This window comes from Poecilia formosa, unplaced genomic scaffold (assembly GCF_000485575.1).
Source record: "Poecilia formosa unplaced genomic scaffold, Poecilia_formosa-5.1.2 Scaffold21, whole genome shotgun sequence".
NCBI lineage: Eukaryota > Metazoa > Chordata > Actinopteri > Cyprinodontiformes > Poeciliidae > Poecilia > Poecilia formosa.
In genome coordinates this window covers 802940-830780 of record NW_006799960.1, presented here as the reverse complement: position 1 = coordinate 830780, position 27841 = coordinate 802940, and the positions used below count along the sequence as shown (strand labels likewise).

Below are 27841 nucleotides of genomic sequence, written 5' to 3'. Positions count from 1 at the left end.
AAAAAAAAAAAAAAAAAAAAACACCTCATGATCCTGCTCACCTGTCGAGAGTTGTGGTCTGTGACTTACATACAGACTTAATTTCACTCCTGACCAAAGCAGATAAAGACAGAGACCCAGAGTCTAAGTCGAGTCTTGAGTCTATAAAGCAGAAGAAGCGTATCGGAGCTCGGAGTCGATCCGAAGCCCCTCTGCTTCCATTTAGGACCTGCACACCTGTTGGAAGGATACAAGGTGTCCGTCCCACCACCGCTAATCCAGTCACTCCCTGAAACCCCCTCTTGACCGGGTCTCCACCTGTAGAGCAGGATCTGTCCGCACTCCAGACCAACTGCGAGTAAGTAGCTGTGAAATGCAGAAGAGAACAAATTGAATGTCTATTAACTGTAGAGCAGAATCCTCTTATTACCTTTTTAACCTCAAACTTACATTTCTTTTTTTTTTCTTTTTTTTTTTTGATAATGCCTTTTTGCTGAATCACCAGGTGGTTGTTTTTAGAAAAGATGAATTAGGAGTAAACATCTTTAACCCTTTCATGCGTGAATTATGATCCTTTGTGTCAGGATTCTTTTTTCCCCATTTTTTTTAAAGCAAAAAAAAAAGGTAGGAAAAAAAATAAGGTGATCAATTGTAATTCCTTAAATATTGTTTCAAAAATGTACAGGAAGAACACATCAGTTTGTTCACATGTGAGAGGGAATGAAATAATCAGATGACATGGAAGGTTTTGGTTCTTTTTGCAAAGTTTCTCCACGGATGAATAAATTAGGTTTCACCAGGAAAAAAAGAGAACAGCTAATGGATTCAAAGCAGAAAATAACTGAATAAATAGTAGCCTGGCAATAAAGTAGTAGCTTTGTTTAAATTTTCATTTTGTGTTAAAATACAGCAACTTGCAAACGTATCCTCAGCCCTTGAAGTTGTCAACAGTTTTGTCTTGTTGCAACAGGAAGTTTAAGGTAAACCGCAAGCTAAAGCTTCTTATGGCTGTCGATCAAAAAAGGCCAGGTTTGCAATTTACAAATCATTTTCAAATCTGTGCATGGATTTTATTTATTGGTATCAGAGATAAGGGATTCAATAAAAATAAAATGAACTTCAACCCTTTTAGGTTTTTATTTGCAAAAAAAAAAAATTGAATGTATTGTTTTCTTTCCAAATCCCAATAACTGTGTGTTTCTCTCCAATAAAACTACAATAAGATACACTCAAGTTTGTAGCAATAATGTGACAAAATGTTTAAAAAAAAAAAAAAAAAAAAAACATGCAGGGGTGTGAAAATGTGAAAATATTTACAAGAAACTATAAATGGCACCGAATCAGCATGTACCTGCGGTCAGAGCAGAGGGACGGACAAAAGGCTACGGCCGTAGCAGAATCCCCGACGTCTAAGATGGAGGAACACGGCTTGATCTCCGAAGGAAACGCCGGCTCCTCAGAGCCCTCCGGCACGCACGGCCCCCACACGATCACCTAAACAACACGTTAACACACGGAAACCCTGCCTGAGCGTCGAGGAGTGCTCCCCTCTCGCTCGCAGCCATCTGGTTTCCTTACTTCATTACCTTCAAAGCAAATTACATTCAGAGGTTTTGGAACTGGATCAAGACTTGATGTTTACCTTCTTGTCCCGACTGGATGTCACAAAGTATTTGCTGTCGGGGCTCCAGTCGCACGACCAGATGATCCTGCTGTGCGTGGCTGTGTCCTTGGCTGTGTGCGCGCACAACGAGAACGGGGGCTCTGCGTGGGGGGGGGGGACAAACAGGAAGGCTGACGACAAGGGAACATTTTATTCATCTACAAGACAAAAAAGGCGCCATAGGCCAAATAACGCGTTTCATTTATCTCCCTTTCAGCAGAGAGGATGAGTTGATGGCCAAACTCTGTTATGATTATTACAACATCACATCAGCATGTCTGCATCCCTGCTCGGCGGCCACCAAAGCCTCTCCTGGGTGACAAATAAACAACCCCCACAAGACGGAGGACCTCATTCCAGCCCCTCCTTTTCAGTCAGTTTTGGTTTATGAGCCGTTGCTGTTTATTTCCTAGGCCTAAACCATTTTAGAGCCTAGATTGGTTTTCCCCAGAGAGCTTGTTTGTATGCTGCCGGCAGCTGCCTGTCTGTCTGTGAGTCTGCGGTCGTCACGCTCTGCACCGGTGCCCGTGTGCGCGCGCGCACGCAAAACTAATCGGGCAGGTACACGCAGCTGTAAAATCTCGGAGTTATCACAAAAGACCGAGCTGAGCATTTGTGGTGCTTTTAAAAACACTCTCCTCCAGCAAAACAAGCGCACATTCACGGGTTTGCTGTTAGGGGGCAAATGTGTGCAGCCGCTTTGTCCATTAGCGGGGCTCTGAAGGACAGGACAGCTCTTTATTCAACAAGACTTACTTACTCGCAAAGAGAGAAAAGAAAAAGAAGGGCACCGGGAGTCCAGAGTGAAGCGATACGGAGCCGAACGTATTTACACCAAAAACACAGAAAAGGGCACAAATAAGTTGAATAATATGATACGGGGTGGTGCTCAAACCCACGCGGGAAAAGAAAGGCGTCAGACGAAACGTGCAGACAGGAGGCGCGCGAAGAGAGTCAGTTTGTTTGATGTGCGGTGACTTCGTTTAACCTTCCCCCGTCTAGCCGGCGAGGCTGTGTTTGCATTCTCCACAATCACCTTGAGTGATTCAGCAGTCAAGCAGAGCAGACGGGAGTCCCGACCTTCCCCTCGCTCGCCCTCCTCTGTTTAAACCACACGCACGCGCCGCTGCGCCTCCATGCAGCCCCGCTGCACAGGGCGAAACGGAAAGCGCGGGTCTGGTTATCCCCTCTGTCAACGCACATTAAGGCCAAGGCAGGGCAGCCAGCAGAAACGCTGAGACCCAGCAAAGGCGGGAGGTAATCCTCTGGGCTTAAATGTCCTGCTTCGCTCACAGTCATTGCAGGATTGAGTTATTTGTCTGAATTAGGGAGCAGAGATTTTCCTCATACGAGTTAACTCGTCAATGACGCATTTCGGTTTACGACTGGGACCCTAAAACGCCGAGAAGGCCAACAGAAATCCAGGTTCGGTAGAGCTTGCTTTCCCCGTTTATTTCAGACTGTAAGCATATCGTTCTTCTTTCTGTTAATAACAGAGACTGCTTAAAGAAAACAAGCACCGATAACACAGGGTTACATGTAAGGTAAAGCTGCAAGGCAGGTTATATCTACAGGAAACGCATAGGTGGGGGTTCGAAGTTCAGGTACGTCCATCCAACAGCGTGGTGATGGCTACGTTATTTCTCAAGCTGGCAATGATTCTCATCACTCAGAAGAGAACTTTTCTTCAAGAAATGGGCAAACTGTGGCAATTCCGAGTACAAAGACCAAACAATAGTCACAGTCTGCCATCACCAGCAAACTAATCCTGCGGCTGCCAGAAACACAGAGCCTCAAAATACAACAAGTCTAGAAAAACACTTCAGAACTTCACTTTGTTCATAGATGGATTAAAAAAAAAAAAATAGATGATTTTAGGAAATATATTTAGAAAAGATAGGCATGAATCCCAACCTACATCTAGTTTTTCCGGGTCTTCGTGACGCCGTTTGTCGTCTGACAATCCTGACGGAGAAGCGTCTGTTAATAAATTACACCCAGGTGGACGATTTCTAAATAGATCACTTCTAAAGGCTAAACTGTCTGCACTGAATTTAATTAAGGTTGTATCAGAGTTTGGAGTTGTGCCATGGCAAGAACTAAGGAATTCCAATGGGTATGAATAACTCTTGAAGTACGTTTGGCTATATACGGTGTGGGAATAGTTGGGAGAAAAATGTGTCCAATCATAAAAGTAATCTTTAAAAAATAGTCATTCCTGCATTAGCTCCTTTTTGGCCGAGTTTCAATCAACACATCGTTTGCTCGGCTCTTCACAGGATTAAATTAGTGGAGTCCATCCAAAATAACTTGACTATAGAATTTAATTTGGCACAAATCTAATCATTGGGTTTACCTTATTTTAATTAATTTGAGTTGAAATGGCTCGTGTCTGCCAAAGGGACTCCGATGTTGTCTTATGTTGAAATTCCATCAAACGGATTTTTTATTAATTTAACTTTACTTACATAGTGGCGTGAAGAACTATTATCTCAACCTGAGTTGCACTGCATTTAATAGCTACAATTATCGCCTAATGGTTAATGGTAACAGTTTAACTTCACATCTGCCCAAATTTCTGAAATGAAAAAAGAAAACCTCAGTGTTTTGTTTTGTTTTTTGTTTTTTTTTGGAGATTTATTAACAACTTTGGACAGTATTGTGAAAAAGTATTTTCTGCTTTTAGGACTCTTCCCTGAAAGACTCCTCAGTTATCGTCGTGCTTTCCTCCAAAGTTGACGTTTAAAAAAAAAAAAAAAAAAAAAGGCCATGCTAGTTCGGATCACTCATTTTTGAATTTGAAAACAGCTTCCAAGGGCCAAGTTTTGTTTTTTGTGTTTGTTTTTTTGTTTGTTTTCATAGTCAAATTTTGAAATGAAATGAAATTTTATTCGAACATGATACAAATATAAAATAAAATAGTGCACAGTAACAAGAAGTGCATAAGAAAGAAGAGAAAATACAGATTTTTTTGTTTCAGTTAACATATCATGCTCAAAATGGGGTAGGAAGAAGTGAGAACTTATAAACTCCTACCCCTAAACATTTGAAGAATGATCTTAAATATTTAACTATGAAAAGGTTTCAACATCAGAAGAAATGAATTAAACAGTTTTAAAGAAAAAAAATATTATGAAAATATTCATCTTGATGCCATTGTGTGACAAAACACTTGAAATATGGATGGTTCTTTACACGTCACACCAACCTGGCACTAGAAAACAACTAAAAGCATCACTATGGTTTGGATCTGAGCAACTAAAAATCACACAACTGTGTTTCAGAACAGATGGTCACAATCTTCCTTCCTGTTCCATTGCTATGTAGGTAATTAGCGGGACATTTGTGTTGCTGTGAAATTTTTATCCCCCTTTAGGGAAGTTGATCTTTGACCATGTGAATTTAAAAAAAAAATAAAAAAATCATTTTCAACACTTCGTTTAACCGTGACACAGTTAGCCACGTTTTTCCTTTTTTTCACCTGGATTTTCTGGTGTTGGCAGCTTCCGTCTCCATAACGACCAGGTGCGATCTCTGGAAACAGCCAACAGGAACTTTGCGTCAGGCGAAAAGGCCAACTGGGTGACTGTGAGGGTGTGATACGGCAACGTCTGCAGCTGCCGCCACGTGGCTGTGCTCCACAGCAGCACAGCTGCATGTTCAGCCTTAGATGCCTAAGTAAGAGAAGAGGATGTCATTTTGTATTCAGCACAGCAGTACGCATAATTCACAATATAGTCAGATGTAGTAATGTCTGTTTTGGAGAGGTTTTCCAAATCCAGGACGCTAAAAAAAAAAAAAAAAAACAGACAAAAGTTGAGAACTTAGAAGTATATAACAGAGAAACTATCTTTAATCTGCAGAAAGTCTTGCTCTTTCTTGCAGCAATAATAAGCCAAACCAAATTGAAAATTATTTTAATCACTCAAAAACAGAATTCAACCTAAAAAGTGGAAGCTGCTAATGTTTAGACATGGTGTTCATTGATCTGATTTCTCTTAGCATTTTCCTGCTTTTTAGAAAGTTTTCGAAAATTGATGTGAAAAGTATTTGAAATTTTACATGTTCAATTTAACATCATTGGTACTGTTCTCTTGCTTTAAAAAAAAAAAAAAAACATCTCTTTTCTAAACTGTGTAGAATTATCCAGAAAAAAAAAGAAAAAAGAAAAGAGCTGTAATTTTTATCACTACATATGGTATGTTTCTCTTGTGGGTTGTACAATTCTCTCTCCTACTTTTCCGCTAAGTACTTTCTTTAATACTGTTTTTAATTACAATTTTGCTCTCTACATGACCTGCCAAGTAATGACGGATTTTAACATATGTTTTAATATTTGTAATTAGTAGTAATTTAAAACAAACTAACATATAGAGTTTCAGAGATTAAAAAAAAATGACTGAGCATAGAAACAAACAACATAAATCAGAAAATGTCTTAAACTGAATAAGAGCGATTTATGCCAGTGGAAGTCAGAAAACGTTATTATTGATTGCTGCCACCTTTGTGGGACTGTGCTTGATAGGTTTCACACCTTGAAGTGAAACATGTGTGCCATAAAAGAACATTTCCTCTCTGACTTATTGCTGTAACGCACAGGAGGTTTGTGTAATCCAAACTACGAGCCAGTCTGTTTCTGCAACACTGACCTTGCATGCTGATGCAACCAACGTCTTGGCGCTGTCAGAGGCGAGGCAGAACATCTCAAATCCATGACCGTACCTGAAGATAAAGAAGGGCAATCATTCTCAGATTAATCTTTAACAGCCCTGAAAGATACGGGAGGACAGGCAGATGATAAGACAAAGGGCAAAAAAAAGAAAAGAGAGAGAGAGAGAGAGAGAGAAAGCGATCATCCGACTTGTTCTAAACACCAGCTTTAAAACTCTGAGCACCATCATTTGAAAACTGGTAAATAATTATGGTGTGAAATTAATAATAATAATTTAAAAAAAAAAAAAGACAAATGGAGTAGCCAGTCACTCCAAGCCTAATCGTTTTAGCTCACCATCACCCCAGTCATTTCAAAATGTCAACAAACTAAAATCACAGTCTGCAGTTCGGTAGGGGGAAGAAAAAAAAAATCCCATCTTTCTCTACCAGGAAGCTTTTAAAAATGACACTAATTTGGCCAGGATGGTGAGAGCATTATTTATGCCACAAAAATAATGTGACCACTTACTCATTTTAATGTTTCTATTATGCACTAAATGATTCAAGAGGTGCAGCCAAATGGAGGCAGATAAAAAAAAAAAAACTGCTTTCCAACACAGATGATGTCCACACCTCAAATAAAAGGCTGTGCCATACGTCATGTTTATGGAAGATTGACTAGTAAATGGATTTAGCATTGGCAACAAATGGAGACAATATATCCATCCTAGAGAGGAGGCTCGTGGGACGGCTCAAAGTTGGATTCTGATTGGCCGACAAGAAAAGAGGGCGAACAGTATCGAGGAGCCTCTAGAAATCACTCACTCAGTTACAATAAATGCTTTTGGCAAAACAAAGAGAAAAGTCCCTCAGCTTGCTTAGGAGTAACATTAGGAGGCACTAGACTCCCATGTCTGAGTTTGAATTTTTCTTCTTTGAAAAACACTAATGCATATTTTCTTAATTGTTTCTGCATACAACAACATGAACATCCTCAAGACAAACTATCACATACAGATTCAATCTCAAGACGTTTTTCAAATTTTCCAGGGCAGCTTTGGACTAACTCCACACAGATGATGTACAAAACAAACCAGCAGCAAAGCAAATTCCCACTGCATGTGTCAGTGGAGATGGATGACACCGTCATGACTCTGATCCGTATTAAAAATCAGCCATACCACAGTCATAACAATAAGCTCTGACTGGCAATGTTTTCAAACACAAAAATCATATAGTATAGTTGGGATTAGGAGTTTTGCTGTTTGAACCGTTTTTTTTTTTTCGTTTTTTTTTTTGAGAATGTAAAGAAATTATATTTATATGTTTCAAAATACAATTTGTTAGCATATTTCTTGAAAGATTAGCCACACAGTTGCAGTACTGTAAGCAGTCGCAATGGTAAAATGGTTCAACTGATAACAGGAGGCAAAATACAGCTACTGGATGGCAGAGCAGTCAGCCGAGGCTTCAAGACCAGACGCAGAAACCTCTGAACTGCTAAGACTCCTTACATGGATCCTGAGGAGCTTGAAGATCTGTGATAATCGACAGCACACTTGTATCCTTCACAGAGAGCTGGTAATAGTTAAAAAGCTAGCCGTGAGAAAAACAAAACTAGCTGAAATGGTATAATACAGCAAACCTAACAGAATCTACGACACCTTAAGAGTCGGATGGTCCCACTGCATGTGGATAATAGGAAGTGTTAGTTTTCCTCTAAGCACAATGTATTGCATGCAAGTCAATTTTGTTCTTATCTGACCCAAGCAATTTCTTCCTTTGAAAATTGAAAACCGTTGATATTTTTCCTTCAAATTCATATTTATGTACTAGTCGGTATTTGTCCATTACAGGCAATTCTAATACTAAAATTGAAAACATGAAAATCATCAAAAGAGTACTATTACTTCTGCAAGGTCTTGCAACTCTAGAATTATGGATTCTAATTTGAAATGACAGCAGCATCACTTTAAATTAAAGTGAAGGTCGGTGTAAGAAACGGACAAATCACTCGTGAGAAACGACATTAAAAATTGAAATCGTTTAACAGCAGGTACTAAACAGAAAAGAAATAAAGTTGATACTTACAGTTTCTGGACTTCGGGCCACAGTGTATTCTGGAGGAGATGATCCTCTGGGGGCGGCTCTGTTAAGTCCACACAACCACAGACGCATACAAAAATGAGAACATAGTTTAAAATCCTTAAAAATGTCGCTTGCGAGGCTCTAAAAACTGGGTTGTTCTGATTTTTAAATGTGGAGTTAAAAAAAATGTTTGGATTATACTCAAATGAATACATTTCCATTGCTTAAATCCCTGTACTGTTAAAGACTGATAGATAGGCCCCGAATGCAACAGGAGGATCATTTAAAAGGGAAAAGAAACGGCACGAGCGCCATAAGGAGATTGAATTAAAAGCTACATGCTGCAGTGAGAGCAGGACAAAAGTTTCTTCGCGTTCACAGTTTTCATTTGGTTTGAAATGTCTTCAGTCCTTAAGTTTTCCAGGGGATGGACTCAAGGCAAGACTCAAATTTTGCCCTCAATAACAGATCCTGTACAATGACGTCTTGCCGTGGAGTTTAATGGAATAGAAAAGTACGCTCCTTGTCCTATTAGTTATTGGTCATCAGCTCGTCATATAGACCTAATTATTCACTCTTCCTGCCCGGAGAAGCCAATCTAACAAGAGAAAATACATTGTTAACAGCAGTTGGCACACTTTGCAGATCCCCCACCGCCCCGGGGTTATCGATACTTAAGCTTTGCAGTCCCATAAGCTTGCTTTCTAATTAGCATTGCAGATTAAGCAGCAGCTTCACTCATGCTGATGACAGCCCTCAACACCCTCCAGTCCAGGGGGAATAAAATGCTTCGCTGTTTGGCTCTTGTACATTTTGGATTTTGGCCTCTCAAGGCAATCTTATCGTGTTTCCCTACCAAAAAATTTCAGTTCCTAAGAAGATATTTTTACTTAGAGGTGCACGACCAGTGATGACATTAACATGTTTTTTTTTCCTCCCTCCAAATTCTTCATTTTAGCTGCCATCACTGCCTCTTGCCATACAAAAAGATAAAACCCCCACCCCTTTTAAATCTGGAGGGTTTATCACATTTGAAGATAAATATGAGCTTTACAGTACCAGTCAGGCTGAGCGGGTGGAAATACGACTCCTGGTATTGGTCAGATATACTGCTGAACCGTTCCTCTTCTTCGGCGGTCTTCGGGACAAGGTCGCCTGTAAATTCACATCAATGGAATGAAAACAGCGAGCAAACCTTTCTAAACCAGATTGGGCACAGCTGTTTCCAACTACGCAGTTAAAGTGAAATTGATTTTTGAATGAAAAGCGATTATAAGATAAAACGGAGCCCCCAGAAGGAGCAGTGAAACACTTAACTGCTGTGCTGGGAAAGTATTTTACCTTGAAATACGGCCTTGTTGGAAAGACCCAAGGCAGGTGTGCTAGCTCCTTCTGGAAGGCTGGCTGAGCCCTGGGAAAACGCAGACAGATGGAGGAGGAGACACATTTACAGAACAACTAGGTCTCCGTCTCTCGGGCCCCATCAGAAGCATTTATACCTCTAACTTTTTCACATTTATACACGCTACGAGTATCGTTAACTTCAATGAATTTTGTGTGGCTCTTTTGTGATAAACAAAAACAAAGCAGTGCCAAATTATGAAGTGGAAGGGTTTTTACAAAGTATTTACAAACAAAAATCTGAAAGGTGAGGTGTTTTATTCGTTTTCAGCTTGTCAACAAGACACCCCGAAATAAAAAATACGAGGCAACGATTTCAGTTGGAAGGCAATACGTCCAACATGTGTAACCAATTCTCACTACCTACTCTAGCCAGAGCTACAATGACAAGGCTGGATCAAAGCGTGTTCATGTGGTCAAAAGTCCAATTGAGAATCTGGGCCAAGACTTTTTAAATTGATGTTCACAGATGTTCTCCATTAACCCGACTCAGTCTGAGTTATTTTGCAATAAAGAATGTAAATGGCTTTCAATATCTGGGTCTGCGAAGCTGTTGGTGAACTCAAATAGACTTGCAGATGTAGGAGCAGCAGAAAGCCTTTCAACAAAGGGCTGAATACGTAAGCATGAAACCATGTTCCCCCTCCCTGCCACTTCACAACTATGTACTACTTTATGCTAACCTATGACGTAAAGTCCCAGTGAAACACACTGAAGTTTGTGGCTGCAGCTCAAAAACATGCGGGAATGTTCAAGAGATGTCACGGCATTGCAACCACAGAACGGAGGACGCTTACGCTGGACTGAAGCAGCTTTTCTTTCGAAATCCCAGAGATGCTAGCAAAGTTCTCCACAAAATTTCGAGGCGCTTGAAATACTCTGAGGACTTTCTCGTCAGCTCCGGACACGAACTGAAACCGCCCAACCATGGCCAGACACTGCATGTCGTAACCGTGGATCTGAGGCCGAGAGATTTCATGCCAGGTTGCCTGCAGGGTTGAAATCCACAAAAACAAAAAAAACATAAATGAGAATAAAGAAAAAATAAAAATCTAGATACGATTATGTGGCTAAAGTGGGAAAAGGAGAAATGGGATTTGTTGTTTTTTTTATTGTATAGAGCTGCACAGACATAAATATTTTCTGTTTAGGAGAAGTACCTCGCTACAGTCTTTATTACATTTGTCCTCGCATTAAGTAGCACTTAATAAAATTTTTTTTTTACTTTTTTCAGTCAAAAGTGCTCTATCAAATGAAACGTTCTACATTTAGATCACAGTTCTTTTCTGTTTTATAATCAGAAAACATTTATAATCGTTCTGCGTCCGCCTTTACCCGTTTGCTGTCCTGCTTCCTCCATGGAGTGAACAGTCTGGTGGTCTGGTCTGAGCCCACGCTGAGGACGAACTCCCCCTCGGGATCCCAGCTCAGGTCTTGGACAGCATTAAAGTGACCTGATATCACAACCCCCGGTCTCCACCCTCCCTGCATGGAGAGCATCACGAATTATAGGTTTTATTTACTCTTTAAATTGACATAATAATATTGAATATTGACCTTGTATTTCAGTGAGGTACAAATTTGTGCAATTTTAAGGAAATGATATCTCGACTCATTCTTCAGTACTGTGGCTCATGTCATGTGACCTCAAACTAAATCGGCCCGTAAAATATTTTTGTGGTGATGTAAACAATTTTTTCCGTAAGAAATTAAAGATGCAATAAAAACCGCAAATGGGCAGCACTTACAAACATTACAGCCGTGACAATAATTCATCTTCCCGTCATCCGATGCAGATGCTCTTTCTGCACTGATGAAGATTCACTCACCTCGACATTCTAAATGCACCAACAAGTTGATAGTATGGCCTTTTATTATTATTATTTCAGCTTTGACCGCTTGGGGAATTTAACATACTGTTTATAGAGTATTAGTCTTTCCTTTCAGCCTGGTCAGAGATAAAGAATTATGGGAAATTCAAAAAGTGCCATTATGATAAAACTAACTTCATCCATCCAGGAGTAATAGAAGTTAAACTATCATGTCAAAGTGTACAAAATCTGGCTGTTCATAAGTGAAACTCAAAGACATGATTGGACTTGATGTTCCTCAATATTAGGTAAGTAATAATATTACTTACCTATATTAAGTAAGTAATATAGGTAAGTATATTACCTATATTACTTATAGGTAATATACTTATAAGTATATTACCTATATACTTATATAGGTATAAGTATACCTATATAAGTATATATAGGTATATATACTATACATCAGATTTCGCCACCTGATGTATGTGGTGGCGAAATCAAGATTTCGCCACCACATACATCAGGTAAATATACAAACGGCATGGCAAATAGGATTACGATGATCCTCGCAAATTGACAAACTGTGCAACTCTACATCTAAACTTCTCATAAATGAAGGTAGTTTTGTTTTGTTTTTTGTTTTTTTTGCTTTCCAAGATCACATTTTACAAAAACAGTGATAGAGTAAATTTAAAAGATTTAATTTTAAAGGACATGTATTGAAACAGCTGTGATCGTCACCTCTTTATCCTGATCCTTGCACCAAAGGTGTAGAGCTCCGTGGAAAGCATGAGCCAGAATCATCGAGCCGTCTGGACTCATCTGGCAGCCGTAGAAGCCCAGAGTGTTTCCACCTACCTCCCCGACGCGCACCTGGTTTTGAAGAGAAAATAAAATGTGCATCGAACCGCTGAGTCATCTGCTTTTTTCAACACATTTACAAAACAAAGCATTAGGTAGTGGAGAACATTTAGTTACTGGGTCACTCATCAAGTGAATGTGCCTTGCAAAAATTTTTATAAATAAAATCATGTACGTGTCAAAGTGGAAAAAAGGTCACCCACTTAATTATATCAGCGTTTTCTAAACAGTTATTGATGAAGGATTTAACAACTGCTCTTTAGTCCTATGTACACCGTTTTCCCCCAACCTTCTGAACAATGACAATTAAAGGAAACAAAAGATATGAAGTAAAGCCTCTCAAATGCAGTTTCAGTCTCTCTTAAAGTCTCATTAACTAACAGACTTCATGATGGTGGACAGAAAGCGAGGAGGGGAATTAAAAAGAGGGCAAATGAGATTAAGCTGACAACTCAGATGAGAAATTATACAAAATGGGACTCATTAGACTTGAATAAACCCCACGTTTTCCTGCAAACAAAAATAGATTTGTCTGGTAAATAATGAAAGCAATTTCGCCACAGCATATTACACGAAACGACTAATCATGAAAAATGTCACAGCTTGAGAACCCTGACGGTTTTGCACAAACTGGATTTGGATGAGAGTCTCTGGCCGCAGTGTCGTCCTCAGTTGCACAATGCAAACTCTCCATCTGGGCTGAATTTCCACTGGAAAAACTAGTTCACTTTAAAAACACAAGTAATCAGTGAGGTTGCGGTGAGAACAATGGCGGAACATTAAAAAAAATTAATAAAAAAACTCAACTATTTTAGGATCTTCACCACCTCTCCAATTATAGGCACGGTGCTTTTGTTCTAACAGACGGCTAGGAAACCGGCTTTGTGGATTCAAGTGACGACCAGGGGCAGAGAGCACTGTTTGATTTAAGTAAAAACAGCAGCTACACTGACAAATTAATATTTTCCAAGCCTGACATCATCAGAGGTCATTAGCTGAGGTTATTCTAAACGTCCTGTAGCTCATTTAAAAAGAAAATAAGGCAAATTAGGAACGATATAAGCAAGATGCTAAGGAAGATGAAAAAAAAAAGTTATTTTAAGGCTATTTGTTAAGAGAACTGCAGCAAAGAGTTTCATCTTGGTGTCAACAAGGCTGAATCCCATTTGCTAGGCTTAGCCTCCGAACCCTCAGCACTTCATTCAGGTGGTGACTGAAACTGAGAAATTACTTTCCAACCTTGTTCACGTCTGGCACCGAGATCCTGGCAGCGTGAATGACCCGATTGTGTCTGGATATGGCCAAATACAGATGTGAAAGTGAGCAAGTGAGGAGGGATTTCCTTTGACCGCTTTCAGAGGTAGGCAGTAAAGCGCATCTTCATTAGTTTGACAGTGTTAATGCAATCTATCCACATTGACAGACCACTCCCTGGCCAAATGCGATCCCTTCAAGAAGCAGAGTTAGCCGGATGGCTCTCAGTTAAATGACCTTCCCCTCCAAAGAAAACAAGCAGCGTTACAAAACCTGACACTGCTGTCGCAGGAAGAAAGCAGAGCAGCTCGATTTTTTACACACATCATCTGTCTAATATTATGCTGACATGACATAGTAACAATTTAAACAAATTACGTTAAAAAAAAGAAGAAAAAAACATTTTAATAAAAGTTGAACAATAAAAAGACAAAAGCAGCAGTTTTGCTTTTTATGGATTAAAAAAAGATAAATACTAGGCTAGTTTTAACATTTTCTGGATTCGTTGAGAGAAACTGGGAAATTAAATCACACTACAAATACTGAAAATCATAATATTGCATCACTGCTGTTGTGATACAATATTTCCAATAAAAAAGATTTGCTCTTATTGTTTTTTTTACTCCCATTAACAATGATCTCAAATATAATTTATTGAAACACTTTAAACTCGGCGTCGCAGTTGTTGAGGCAATGAGGAAAAACTAGAACTGAAATTCTATTTATTTACCTATTCGTATTTACAGTACGGTCTGTTTGTCTTTCAAAAGGTAGCTGAAACCTTCTTAAAATGTCTTGCATTTTAAAATGTGTGTTCAAATCAATAAAAATTGTTTTACCCCACAAAAATATCCAAAGTAGTTTTTTTTTTTGTTTTCTTTTTTTCAGATGCAAGAATGTGACTCGCTGTGTTTCTAGGCTAAAGAAACACATAGCAGCATAATAAGGTCAATTCCTCAATTTTATTTTCTAATTAAAGTAACCAAATTAGATTCCTCACCACAAGAAAGAACTAATACAAAATCATAAAATTAATGTTGAATTTACCAAACTGGAATATGAACTCCATTATTTTCTCTCTTTTTTTTTTTCAATGTTGTTATATGCAATACAATTTTGATTCAATTTGGGAATATGAAATTAGATTAAATAAACACAAAACACTGAAATTTATTGAAATATTTACAATAAAATAAAGTTTTGTTGAGGCCACAAGGACCTGATTTCCCCTCTACTCACTTCAAAAGAGGATACGTCTCATGGAAGACACTTAGTTGCCATGGTGAAGGGCTAGGTCTGTGACACCGCTAAGCTTAATACACTGAACCATTAGAAATAAAACCAATGAAACCCTTTTCTGGCCCTTAAACACTGACAGGTGCATCGAAGCCAAAGGAAAGACTGATGAGAACTGGATCATTTGCAGCATTCTGAACCCAAATCAAAATGCTCAATATCTACTCAATCTTTAATTAACTCGTGCCTCACAACATGACCGTTTTCCTGAAGGAAATGCATGACTGACCCCAAGCAGAAACACACAAATTAGATGCAGAGAGGTGAGCCTCGTCCATCGTGCGGGCTTCTCCATGGTCATCAGTGACCTTCTAAATAATGTCTGTAAGAATGCTGGACCGCAGCAGAACAAATGGCAGCGACAAAGGCATGTCTTTAGGTTGAATGGCCTGATCCTCTGCTGAGGGAGACGAAAGACTACAGAGGGGGAGGAGAAGTAGCCTGGGAGGGACATAAATGGTGAGATTGAGGGGAAGAGATGCAACATTAAACAGATTGATTTTAAAATTCGGCACACAACAGTAGGCTATAAATCATGAAAAAGAAAACACACACACACACACACGCATACGGAGGCAAACTGCTGTCATCTGTCGTGTTTATGAAGAGGAACAATATGGATACATGGCCTACGCTTGGACAGTGGCGTTGCTGAAGAGGAGCGCAACAAGGACGGCAGGGATAGGACTGTGTATATGGCTCCTGGAGAGAGATCTGGGATGAACATGAAGCAGGCTTAACCAAGCAGAAAAAGCCCCACAAAGTGTCCTCGAATCTACCCTTCAGGTTATTGCATAGCCAAGCACAAAGAGTGGCTTCTTTCTTGGACAAATTCAAAAGCACCCGCTTTAGGCCACATTCTCTAGTTCCAGCAACGACAACAAAAAAAAAAAAGAGGGCAAAGACAATACCCACAAATATAATTTTGGGTCAGTGCCTCGCCCCCCGAAAAAAAAGATGCATTGATGACATACAAGACTTATGAGTGACTACTGAAGTAAAAGGTTATGTTTTGGAAGGTGTGGCTGAGAAAAATAAATAAATTAAAAAAAAAACATACTAATGGTTACACATGGTGGTGATGCTATGATGCTGAGGCTGCATGCTAGTAACCCGTCATCTGTTGGCGACCTTCAGTTCAAACATCTCAAGCGGCAGGACACTAAACAGCCAGCTCACCTCTGACTGACCCAAAAAAGGTGTAAGTTTTGGAGTGGCTTAGTCAAAGTCTAGTCCTACATCCCATTTAAGATGTTATGGCATGACCTTATTACTAAATATATATCAATAATATGGCATTTTAGAATTCAAATAAAACTTATAATGTAGAAAATTTGTCCCATTAAATCAGTTGCATGTCGTTGCAAATCGCTTTTAATCTAAATTTTATTTATTTGGTCCTCGACATTTTTTGAGTCTGAAGTAAGGCTTGGAAAAGGTTATCGCTTAAACACAAACTAAAAGTCCCTTCGGTGGCTCTCTGTGGTCAGTCGCTGATGTTAATTACCAGTGTGTTTATGTGGCGAGATGTTTTTTTTTTCTCCCCCCACAGTGGTAAGCTCTGACCGCCCCACTGCTAATCCCGCTGTCCTTCAGATCCCACCAATTACTCTAATCAGAGTGAAGATGTGAAGCTCTTCTCTGTAAAAAAAAAAAAAAAAAAAAAAAAAAAAATCGACTAATTAAAGACAAACAAGGCTGGTCCATTTAGCGCCGCAGAAACTACTACGCCCAAAAACCTCAGTCTCGGTGCGGTCGAGGATCTTTCGGCTACATTAACGATAGCGCCTTCAGGGCTAATTTTTAGAATCGCGTGTAGAAATGTTTTCTTCGAAAGGTTTTGCTGTTGTACATGGAGGTTTGTGTCTGTGTGTCACACAGCTTCAGAGGTTAATCTCCCTTTGTAGACAGGGATCCTGTCACTTCAAAGGGTTTGCTTCTCAAACAGAAAACAGAGGGACTGAAAGAGGACTCATATGCCATGCACTTTCACACAAACAACACAAAGGTTACTCCAGGTCTGAGGATTATTTATTTATTTGGAAGAATAAATAAATAATCCTCCCTTCACCTATACCAACCTCTTTTTTTTAAGAGAAGAATATGCAAAATTCTCAGTGGCTTTAGGCCCTAATCATCCCGCATTTCAGAGGAAGAAAACTAAACTTTGTTGCTAATCGCCGTGGAAATAAAACCAAGGGATCAAAGGTCCCAAAAAGTAATAGATCAAGCAGTGAATCTTCATCAGCCTGGAGTGCAATCACACAATGGGTCTCTGTTCACTCAGCCGTGCGTGTTCATTTGAAAGGACACACTTCCAGGATATGTGCATATGCGAACACGTCTTTGATTTTATTTTTGGATTTTGGACCAATATTTGAGCAAGAGGCCGTGTGCTGTCCTGAACCACCTGAGAATATGATGCGTTTTGGAAAAAAAAAAAAAAAAAAAAAAAAAAGGTGTGGAGCAGATGGGGCGAGAACTGCTCTTTTTTTCCTCCCAATCCACACTTGTGTTAAATTGAGCTTCCACTCTGGCACAGCCTCAGCTGCTGGGAGCACAAAGAGAGGAAGTTTCCATTTAAATGAGAGAAAACAGGAGAGCTAGAGAAAGGGAGAAAGGAGGGGGAGAGGAGGAGACAAAAGTTTTAACAGCTTAGTTTGGGGAATAAAAGAAAAAGAAGATTCTGGGGAAAGAGAAAAAAAAAAACAATCAGCTTGGAAATTTCACAACAAACACTCCTGAGTTTTCTATACTCGCCTTTTCAGAGTTTTTAGTACTTTGTGTTCTTTTTAAACTATCAAAAATGTTACAGCTCTCGGTGAATTTATTGCATAAACGTCTACAGCGAACAGAAAGCTACAAAAGCTAGGAAGGAAGGAAGGAAGAAAGGAAGGAAGGACACCATGTAGAAAGAAAGGACACAAGGGCCGCATTCAGATAATGGGATAAACAATGAGTTTGGAAATGTAAGCATTTTTCCACACTTTCCTTCCCCACTTATTCAAACTCGGAAAACACTAAAATGAGCTTCTTTATCTGTACATTTTCACATTCAGTAAAACCCTGTGCAAAACGTTTGGGCTCTGCTCTACAGTTCAGCCGCTTTGGTTAGATTTTATGAGAAAACTGCATGATACGAATCCAAAGCGTCCTCCTACTTCTCGTTCTGAGAGCGCAGAACAACTCAGACATCACCGTCCTCTGTTACAATTGCATTAATTCGGGGCCGAGAAAACGATATCACTCAACTGCGACGAGAAAACAAAACAATCAATAAATCAATGGCTTAATCTTTTAACAGACTGTTGAACATTTAAAAAAAGCTCTAAACAACCCTCTGAGATCATTTAATCCAGTTCGATAAAGTCTAGTCTCCTTTCCTGCAATTCACCGGGAGCCGATTCCTCTCATTCCAGCTTTGTTCGCTTTGTTCTTTTCAACCCAATTGTTGTAAACAACCAGTTAATCCACGGCCTTTTTGTCCAGAACTGCCTGCTGTGACCAAAACCTCTCACCTTCTATGTTTTATTTCTAAGCACATGTAAATGTTGGATTGCTTTTCTCACACTGTCATTCATTAAATGAATAAAAACCAAAAAAAATGAGCTAGAACAGAAGCTTCTCATCACCCTCTACTTTTATGCATTGGGAAATGTGCTGCAAAAGAAGGGGGCGGGAGGGTGAAAGAGTTAAACATCCGAGGGGACGATATCAGCTTGTCTGAGCTCAGTAGTGCACAAGTCTCAGCTCCTCCTCATCACTGTCTGTCAATGCTATTTCTGACACCTCAACGTCAGAAGGAATGGGAACTGAGATAGTGGAGACAAAGCAGGAGAGGTGGACTATGGCCAGAGAAAAGACTGAAAAGAAGGTTGGCTCTATAGCTGGGTTGTGAAAGCCCCGTTTTGGCAGCAGAGAATGATGGATTTGACGTGAATGTGCGTGTGTGTGTGTGTGAGCGTGTGTGTGCGTGTATCTGCATAAACCATCATACTACTAAAGTCAGCACCTACCTGCTCTACCCAGACACCAGATCCTTCCTCAGGAGCCCAGATGATCATGGTTTTGTCCATGGAGGCTGAGAGTAGAATAAGAGGCTGTTGCAGCTCACCACCTGCAGGGGGAGACAAAGACACTCAGATGCTTTCAAGATGAACGTTCACAGCTAATCTTGTTTGTAGGAGACTATCGAGACAGAGGCTCTCACAGGTATTCACAGGTCTTTTTTTTTTTTGCAGACCCAGTTTCAAGTTGTTTGTTCCAAGTTCAAATTCAAAGGAGTGAATGTTTTCTTGTTCATCCAACCATGTCATTTCAGTCTCCCCATAAAACAATTTTTGCTAATTGTTAGAAAATCTAAAAACATAACATGTTGTGCCAGTCACAGGAGTAACAGATTATCCAAAGCAGGAATTGTATAAATTATAAAGACCAAGCAACCATAATTTCATAGCATCCTAAAAAAATGTGCGTTGTTAGAGACCAACGTGGTTTCTACAACTTTATATGTCAAGATGTTTTTTTATTACATGTTGAAGAGTTGAGAACAAAACCGTTACCTAATTGGATTTTATTCGTTTACATGTTTATCAAATCGAGAAGGAGTACAATGATACACACTCTATCCGATTCAGCAGTGTCGTGAAGGGATGAACCGCTTTCTTAGCATCTGTAAGCTCTTTGATCAGTTCTATTTCAGAACCTAAATCACTCAAACATAAAATAAATACAGATTATTTGAATCTCGACTTCTGATATGTGACATTTTAACACAGTTTAAACGATAACTGAAATAAATAAAATTAAAAATGTGATCTTATTTGTTGTGATTGCCATCTAAGCTGGACTCAGTTTGGCAGCCATTGTTTAAAGAACTGCAAACAAACACAACCACTGAAAAAGACATCTCCATTTGGCATGAGAAGTTGGACGAAAACTTCTGATGTGGAAAATTAAATAAGGACACCAAAATATAAATAAATTCAAGTGTTCCTTTTTCTTCAGAAATTTCTATTTTATCTCTTATATCATGGAATAAGAAATGATTAACATTTTTTCATACCATGTTATTTATCTTCTTTTTTTCCATAATTGCATAATGACAAATTTAAATATTACTCAATACTGTGCAGGAGTCCTTGGAAAAAACCTTAATGCCTTTTTAATTTAGACTACCGTCATAGACAGGGGGCTGCCAGCTGACTCCATAAACCCAGTTCTCATGTCCTGCCAAGACAGTTTCCAGGGACACTGCAAACCTCGAGACCATTCCTGTGAAAAGAACAACAACGGCCAAATGACAACAGAGACGTCAGTAATATCAGGTAAACATGCCCTGATATGAAGTCAAATACAAATATATGTTGTACTGATTATAGGGAACATGGAAGTCTTTCTCTCTATAAAAATAATAATAATAATAATAATAATCTCTCCTCACTTGCTTAATTAACACATTTTTTCTGTAATCAAGTCTGGCTGGCCCATTCACCTCTGTCCTTCACTTCAAAAACGTCCTCTTTCATTTTGATGACGGTGTGATCGTCTTCTGTGTGTGTGTCTATGCCAGATTTGGCACAGAGCCTCCACACTCTGATGAGAGAGTCCTGTGAACAGCTGGCTAACAACAGCTCGTCCCCTGAATGAGACACGGAGAGAGGAAATTTGAAAATCTGCTCTCTAAGAAGCCTCAAAGTTACAAGGTCTAATACTGAATATGGTGTTGTGAACTACACACAACATCTACTTTATATTATGCATATAATAGATGAGGGGAAGACCGACATGACATTGTCATAAACATAACACCTGTAATGAAAAATGAAGGAGTCTTCATTAATGTTTATGACTGTTGTCATAAAATGCCATTCGGTAAATGACATTTTTTTTTAATGCAGGACCTGTTAAGAGTGAGTTCAGCTGAGTTTTATGAATCACACACAAAAAAAGGGGGGGGGGGATGGAAATGTTCTGTATCATAAAGTAAAAAAAAAAACAATGAAAACACTAAACTGCTGCAAATTTGATTGACCAAACTAGTCAATGTGTTTTAAAGCTGTTTTTGTTGCCCTTATATAATTAAGCATTGAAAGTTTCAGGTCAAGAGCCAATGCAGTGGCATCATTGTAAAATCCAGAAAGGGTATTATCTTTTAAGATTTTTTTTAATACATTTTCTTAATACATTTGTCTCACTTAAAGGACCCCAGTTTCAAAATTGTTTGCCACCAGTAAACAAACAATTGGCTAGCTTCTTTATTTTACATCTCATGTAGAAAAAATTACCCAGACACATATATGTGAACACTGAAACTTGTATAGTTTACATTTAATGGACTGTCCCCCCCCCCGCCTCTCTTCATTAAAGTATTATTTTACAGTTTTACATTTTTTTTATAATAGCAGTTTTACATTTCAACTTCTTAATTGTATTGAAGTTTGTTTTTTTTATATATGTTGCTTTGTATTCTTAGTTTCTTTTTTTTTTCTAAGCTGTATTACAAGCACTGAGAAATCTTTGCAAATATTTTGTTTAGTTTTGATTTGAAAGCCATGGGCATAAGGTTGGGGTCTTAAGCAAAGGAGCAAAGGACAAAAACGGCCAAATTAAACAGATGAGATGAGCTCAGGCTGTATTAGAATTCAGCTTAAATTAAAGATGATCACGATTACGCTGTTAAATGTTGGACAAAGAGGGACCTGACCCTTAATTTTCTGGTTATAATTATCACCATACCCCCAAGGTATCATGTCCAGAGAATTTAACAGCTGCTCCATCAGGGATCAATGAGAGGTTAGCATCTAACTGTGATGTAGCCAATAAGACAGCAGGACCACAAGCCAACACACAGACAGGTGGCAGACAAAGCCCATGCTGGTTTTCTACTGAATGTCCCTGTCTTTATACATAATGCATGTCAGCTTTTTTTTTTTACTGTGGTGACTAGTCCGGTTTCATCCGTGCCAGAAAAGACAGACATATTATCATAATGTTATAAATTCCTCATTTGAGGAAGATGCCAAGCTATTCAATCAAAGCACTGACACTTGATAACACAAACTATAATTTGTTTTGGTTTCCGACTGAAAGTCTGCCAAAACCGCATGCAATTGTGACAGGAGAGCTTATGTTTGTTCTTAAATGGCTTAAAGACAGTTGAGAAAGCCCTTTTGTCATTCTAGAAACTATATTTTTGTGACACTGACACACTGAATCCTAATTATAAAGTAAGGATTTGCTTTTCCTGCCACTGCTGCTGCTGACCAGCCCAGTGCATCAGGTTGTAACCTTCACTTAAGACCAGTAGAGCCACTAATTATCTGATGACCAAGCAACATGGGGAAAGAAACAAAACAAAAAAGACAGATAAAGAATGATCCTATTTCAATGTATTATTTTCAGAACTACACCATTAATCCAAACATAAATACATTCTGTCAGTCTGGGTTTTTTGGGGGGAGGGGGGTTCATTCAATGCTTTAATAGATAAGGTAACACTTGAAAATAATAAATCTGATTATTACGATTCTTTATCAAGGATTGCAACTAACAAAGGTAAGAATACAGGTTACATTACAGGTGCAAAACCAGAAGTTTCTGATGTCTTAAGCTTGTTAGTTAAAGCAACAGCCGTTTTTCATGTATTTTACCAGTCATAATGAATACTTCAAAAGCATATAAACACATGCAATTCTTCTTTCCTTGAGGCAACAGAAACTGGCTTTCGAGTTTACAGAGTGCTGGTTGCACCTTAGCAGACAAACTCACCGGTACAGGCCCATTTCGCTCCACGGACCCAGTCTTCGTGCCCTTGCAGCGACATGGCTTTCTGCAGCTGCAAGGGAGCCATTTCACAGAGTCAGTAGTCGCCTTCAAGCCTCAGAAGCTCAGATTAAACAATTAGGATTCATGAACAACCTACCCCTGGGGGAGTAGTGAGGCCAGCTTACCTGACCGCTCTCCTGCACATACAGATGCACCCTGGAGTCATCGCCTCCGCAGGCCAGTACGGGAACTAGAAACGCACATAAAGACAAAGCACACAAACCATGGGCTTAATATCAGAATATCAGTTTTAACATGCAAGAGGCGGGTGGAAGAGCACGGCAACACACCAAAACGAGAAGAATGATGTGAACGGAAAAATGTGTGTGCAACTTAAAGGGTGTTGAAAGAGCAGCTTGTGCTTACCTCCAGTGCCTGGCAACAGGGCTAGAGAGACATCCATCATGAAACTGCTCCCAAATGATACATTATGGAGGCACTCAACTGAGGAGACATCCACATGGAAACATTTTCAGATGTGCTACAGCGACACAGTCACACAATTGTAAACAAATGGATTGTGGGACTCAAAAAGACTTCTAATGTCTATTTTAAGCATAAGCTCTTATGCATAAAAAGAGCCAAACTAGATAGTGTAATATTTACACTGGAGAAAGAAATTCAAGCTAAACTTATTTCTGGTTTTCAGAGATACTTCTAAAGACAGTGAAGCTTCGCTTGTGTCCTTTTGCAGTGACAGGCAGACAAAAAAAAAACACTCAGGAATAGGAAACTCAAATCCCAGACAACTTGAAAAGAGGAAAAGCAGATGAAGGCGATAACTTGAAGCTCCACTGACACCCAGGTGTCAAAACAGATTTCTGTCAAAACCACATAGGAATCACTGGGATTGTATTTTTCAGTTTGGCCCCCTAACATCAACTGACCGCTGAAATAAAATGTAGCGTAAAATATTTGTTCAATCAATATTTCATAAAGAAGGAAAAACATTTAAATGTACACAAGCTTAATAACAGATTGAATCAGCCAAGACAAGAAGAATATTTTGCACATAGTGAAACTGATATCTACTTTAGTCATAAGGTACAGAGAGAACAATGAACTACAAACCAAACACAAAATATCATTAATAGCATCTTACAGTGTTGAGTTTGAATCCAAAAACGGTACTGAATTTAAAGCAGGGAACATTGTCCAAAGATAGTGGGCATCAAATAAATATATAGCACTTATGCTTCCCCATTCAAAGATGAATTTACTTCAAGTTCTGATAGACACATTCCCCCTAGAGTATCAATAATTCTGTCAGCCACCGTAAACCTATGAGAGTTCAGATACATTTCTGTAGTAACACCAACAGGGTATAGGTGACATGGCTCAGAGTAACAGTAACAGGCAATGACCCAAATTGCAATCTTAGCTTTATCCTTCTGCAGACTACAAACTACCAGCAGAAACATGGAAACTCTTATCCAAGGTGCAATAAAAAGCAGTTAAAAACTTAACCTGTTAAATCTGTTGAAGTATGCAGCCATCAAATTAGAAAATGTCGAATGCAGCAATAAGATCAAACAGGACCGAAATAGGAACTAGGAGCTCTTTACGAGTCACTGCTGACTCTGTGGTGTTTGACGGTTTTAACAGGAGCCATTTCTCTTCGGTGATTCTGCTTGGAGAAAAAAACTGGCTTGTAATTCAATACTGTAAAGTGAATTATCATTTGAAACAATTCAAGCCTTTTTACCAAGAAAAGTGGAAGTTAAAAACTGGCCTATAAACATTGATTACCGATGGATCCGAGTTGCTTTCCTCAGCAGAGGTTTCATAATAGCACACTTGAGAAAAATTACAGATAATGCCCCCTGACGAGAAACAGTTATTTCTCCACTTTCTGTTAAGCAGTGAAATACAAATGTGAACAATTTAGAGGGAGTGTATTAAAAGATAAATAAAAATAAAAATAAAAAAAGCAGTGAGGCTCATGAAAATACACACATCACTCCGATAACTTCTGGGTTTCTGAGATGGTGATAAATAATTTCCAAATGCCTTTCATGTCTGTTTTACTTGTTTATTACCTTCTTTGTTGTCACTGCAGAGCCATAATCTCACTGTGGAGTCAGACGAAGAAGAGGCAATGAGGATCTTAGAGTCCTCCAGGTAGACGGCATCCACAGCATTGACAGGACCAGTGTGGCCCTTACACTCCACTGACTGGACGAACTGTGGCATTACACAAAACATTTGTATTCAAGGCTTCTATTTTTCATCTCCAAAATTACATAAAAATATCACCCGCACAACACAACACTCGGACAAACACAGAATTTTATTTTATTTTTTTCTAATCCAAGCACTGGCAGCAGCTGAAGCCACCCGAGACCCAGGAAAGTTGAAATGTAGGCAATTTACCTTCCCATGTTGAGCTTCCCAGAGGATGATCCGATTGTCTGAACCTCCTGAGACGACATGACGCTCTGATGCTGCGACAATAAAATCAACGCAACGGAATTAACTTACAACTCGTTGTCGACGAATTGGTTCAATAAAGAGAAAACACAGGGTCACCTTACAAAAAAACAACAAATAATTGAATAAATAAATAAATTCATACATGGCATTATTACATGGCATTATGGCAGCAAAGAGGACTTCTTAAATCTAAATGCAAATATTAGGTGAGGTCAGTGAGATGACCTAAATTGTGGAAACAACACATTAATGCAAACATAATTAAATATTCCACAAGGAAGTAGTGAAGTGGGTCTAATATTCTGAATTATGGTGAAAAGAAAATGAACCTTTTTTGAAATGTAAAATTAAAAGAAAAATTCTTAGAAAAAAAACAACAACACTAAAGTAAATAAAACCTAAATGTAAAACATGTGAAACTGCCATAATCTATTGAACCAAAACTGTTTCACAACACAAAAGCAGGAAGTGAAAGGGTGCTTTACTGTCTTTGCGACTTGTATAAAATGTAATGCTATTGAATTAAAAACAACTCCAATGTGTGATCAAGTTATTGCTTTCAAAATAAAACTGCTGAACTCACTGGAAAATGTAGTGTATTGTGTTTTACAGTCACTTTAGTCAGGGAATGCAGTTTTGCTTCTGACTATTTTCAACTGTAGCTAAAATTAAAAAACAAAACAAAAAAAACAATAATAAAAAACTTCAACAAGTAAGTGGTTCCCTAATACACTCAATAGCAATTTAACAAATATATGATAGCTAAACAAATGCATTGATAAAGTGATCACCAGTAAGTGTCAGTATCCACATAAAGATGATGCTCTGGCAGTTTGTTGGTATTCACGTGTGTTCTGGCACAACAACAACACAGAAAGACATCACCAACCACCTTATGGACACAGCTGTCCATCAATCAAGGAATGGTCAAAAAATCTATGTTGGTATACCAACATAGATTTTTTTTCTATTTTTTTTATTTTTTTTAGTCAAGAGAAGCGCACATCTGAAAAGCGTCACTTTTAGAAACATCGTGTCAGAACTGATGCGGAGATGTGGCCACATGCCGTTATCCATTTGTAACAGCAGGTGGCGTAGCCTGCCAAAAGAATCAAATATATTGCTTACTACACCAAAATGAATTTACTGTAATAGAAAATGTTTAATGTTCACCTCTTTTTGATGTCGTTGATTTGGTTTTCTTGTTAGTGAAACTATAATTATAGGGATTGATTGATTGATTGATTGATTGATTGATTGATTGATTGATTGATTGATTGATTGATTGATTGTGCAATAGTGTGAACCTGATGTTATTAACCACGGTTATCACTACCGAGGAATTCTACACAAAGTTGGACCTTAGAGAGTTTTCCTAGAAATAGATTTTCTAGGAAACCAGTACATTTAAGTTAGATAATGAAGTGGTAAAGATAAAGAATTAATAACTGTCAATTATTGCGGATGCACTGAAGATTATCCTGGACATTAAATCATGACTAACAAGTATTGACACATTGTTGTCATATTTGGTAAAATTTTTCCAACTAATGTTTCTGCATTGAGTTTGCATGCTAACTTTACTTCCCCGCACTCTACACACCTCATTGTTTTGTACAATGTACTTAACAATCATAATAAAATAAGAATTAAAAAAAAACTTCTCCACACTCACCATTGTCTTTCTTGTGAACCCACTTGACTGCATTAACTCTCCCTTTGTGTCCATTCAGCAAAGCGACAACTCTTCTTTCCTGAAATTCAAACTATTCATGTTAACCCAAATGTTTGTTGTTGTTTTTTCGGCGTTTTAAACAAACACTCCACACGAATAACATTAGCATCAGCACTCAGCAGCGAGAAAACAACTAAACTACCGACATGTTTTACAGATTTTATTACCTGGGGGTCGTACAAGGCCACTGAATTGCATGTCCCGAAAGCCACTGTCCCTCCCCGACCCCAAGAAACAACATTTGGAGTCCTATTTGCGCTGCATGCTACATGGCATGTCTCAATTATGGAAGCCGCCATCTTTGCTAGAGAAGTTGTGGAGTTACTGTAAAAGACTCCGCGGGTAAACGGTTTCTAGGTATCAATGGTTCCACAGCAAAGTTACGTAAATATCATGTTGGTAGTTAAAACGAATGCGCTACAAAAACTGTAAAACTGGTTGATCTACAAATACAAACTAGAACTGGACTGGATAGGGGTTAAGACATATAATACATTAATTTTAATTGTGATATGGATCACAAAACTGTTTTGATTAAAATTAAATCATTTGAATTCAATTCCTTTCAACTCTACAATTTTTCAGAATTACAGCAAAGGCAGTGACTATATCAAAAGATTTAAATTAACACTTGACTGATATTCTAAGTTACTAAGATGCACCTGCATGTTATTGTACTGGCAACGATGGTGACAGTGAGGTGCACCGCCCCGTAAAAGCCACTAGGTGACGCGAGATAATCATAGAAGGAAAACAAAATCCGTGCAGTCTATGATTTGGGCCACTTTAAATTGTAATTATTCAAAGTCTAAAAATGAGTATTGTGTTCCTTAAATC

General features: G+C 38.7%; 1 protein-coding gene across 1 annotated transcript in view; it reads right to left on the bottom strand.

The window, feature by feature from the left end:
- The window catches only part of elp2 (elongator acetyltransferase complex subunit 2), a 28972-nt gene extending 1620 nt beyond the window's left edge, over positions 1–27352 (bottom strand). The window contains exons 1-21 of the mRNA XM_007547579.2: positions 27172–27352; positions 26945–27023; positions 25210–25280; positions 24876–25020; positions 23203–23280; positions 22962–23026; positions 22780–22846; positions 20504–20650; positions 20188–20283; positions 19026–19126; positions 12340–12471; positions 11120–11269; positions 10582–10773; positions 9725–9794; positions 9443–9538; positions 8387–8444; positions 6292–6364; positions 5124–5316; positions 1622–1743; positions 1331–1473; positions 232–345 (exon numbers count right to left, since the gene is read on the bottom strand). Coding sequence (XP_007547641.1) covers positions 232–345; positions 1331–1473; positions 1622–1743; positions 5124–5316; positions 6292–6364; positions 8387–8444; positions 9443–9538; positions 9725–9794; positions 10582–10773; positions 11120–11269; positions 12340–12471; positions 19026–19126; positions 20188–20283; positions 20504–20650; positions 22780–22846; positions 22962–23026; positions 23203–23280; positions 24876–25020; positions 25210–25280; positions 26945–27023; positions 27172–27303 — 2324 coding nt within the window. The 5' untranslated portion in view covers positions 27304–27352. The remainder of the gene's footprint in view (positions 1–231; positions 346–1330; positions 1474–1621; positions 1744–5123; positions 5317–6291; positions 6365–8386; positions 8445–9442; positions 9539–9724; positions 9795–10581; positions 10774–11119; positions 11270–12339; positions 12472–19025; positions 19127–20187; positions 20284–20503; positions 20651–22779; positions 22847–22961; positions 23027–23202; positions 23281–24875; positions 25021–25209; positions 25281–26944; positions 27024–27171) is intronic.
- Positions 27353–27841: the final 489 nt, after the last annotated feature.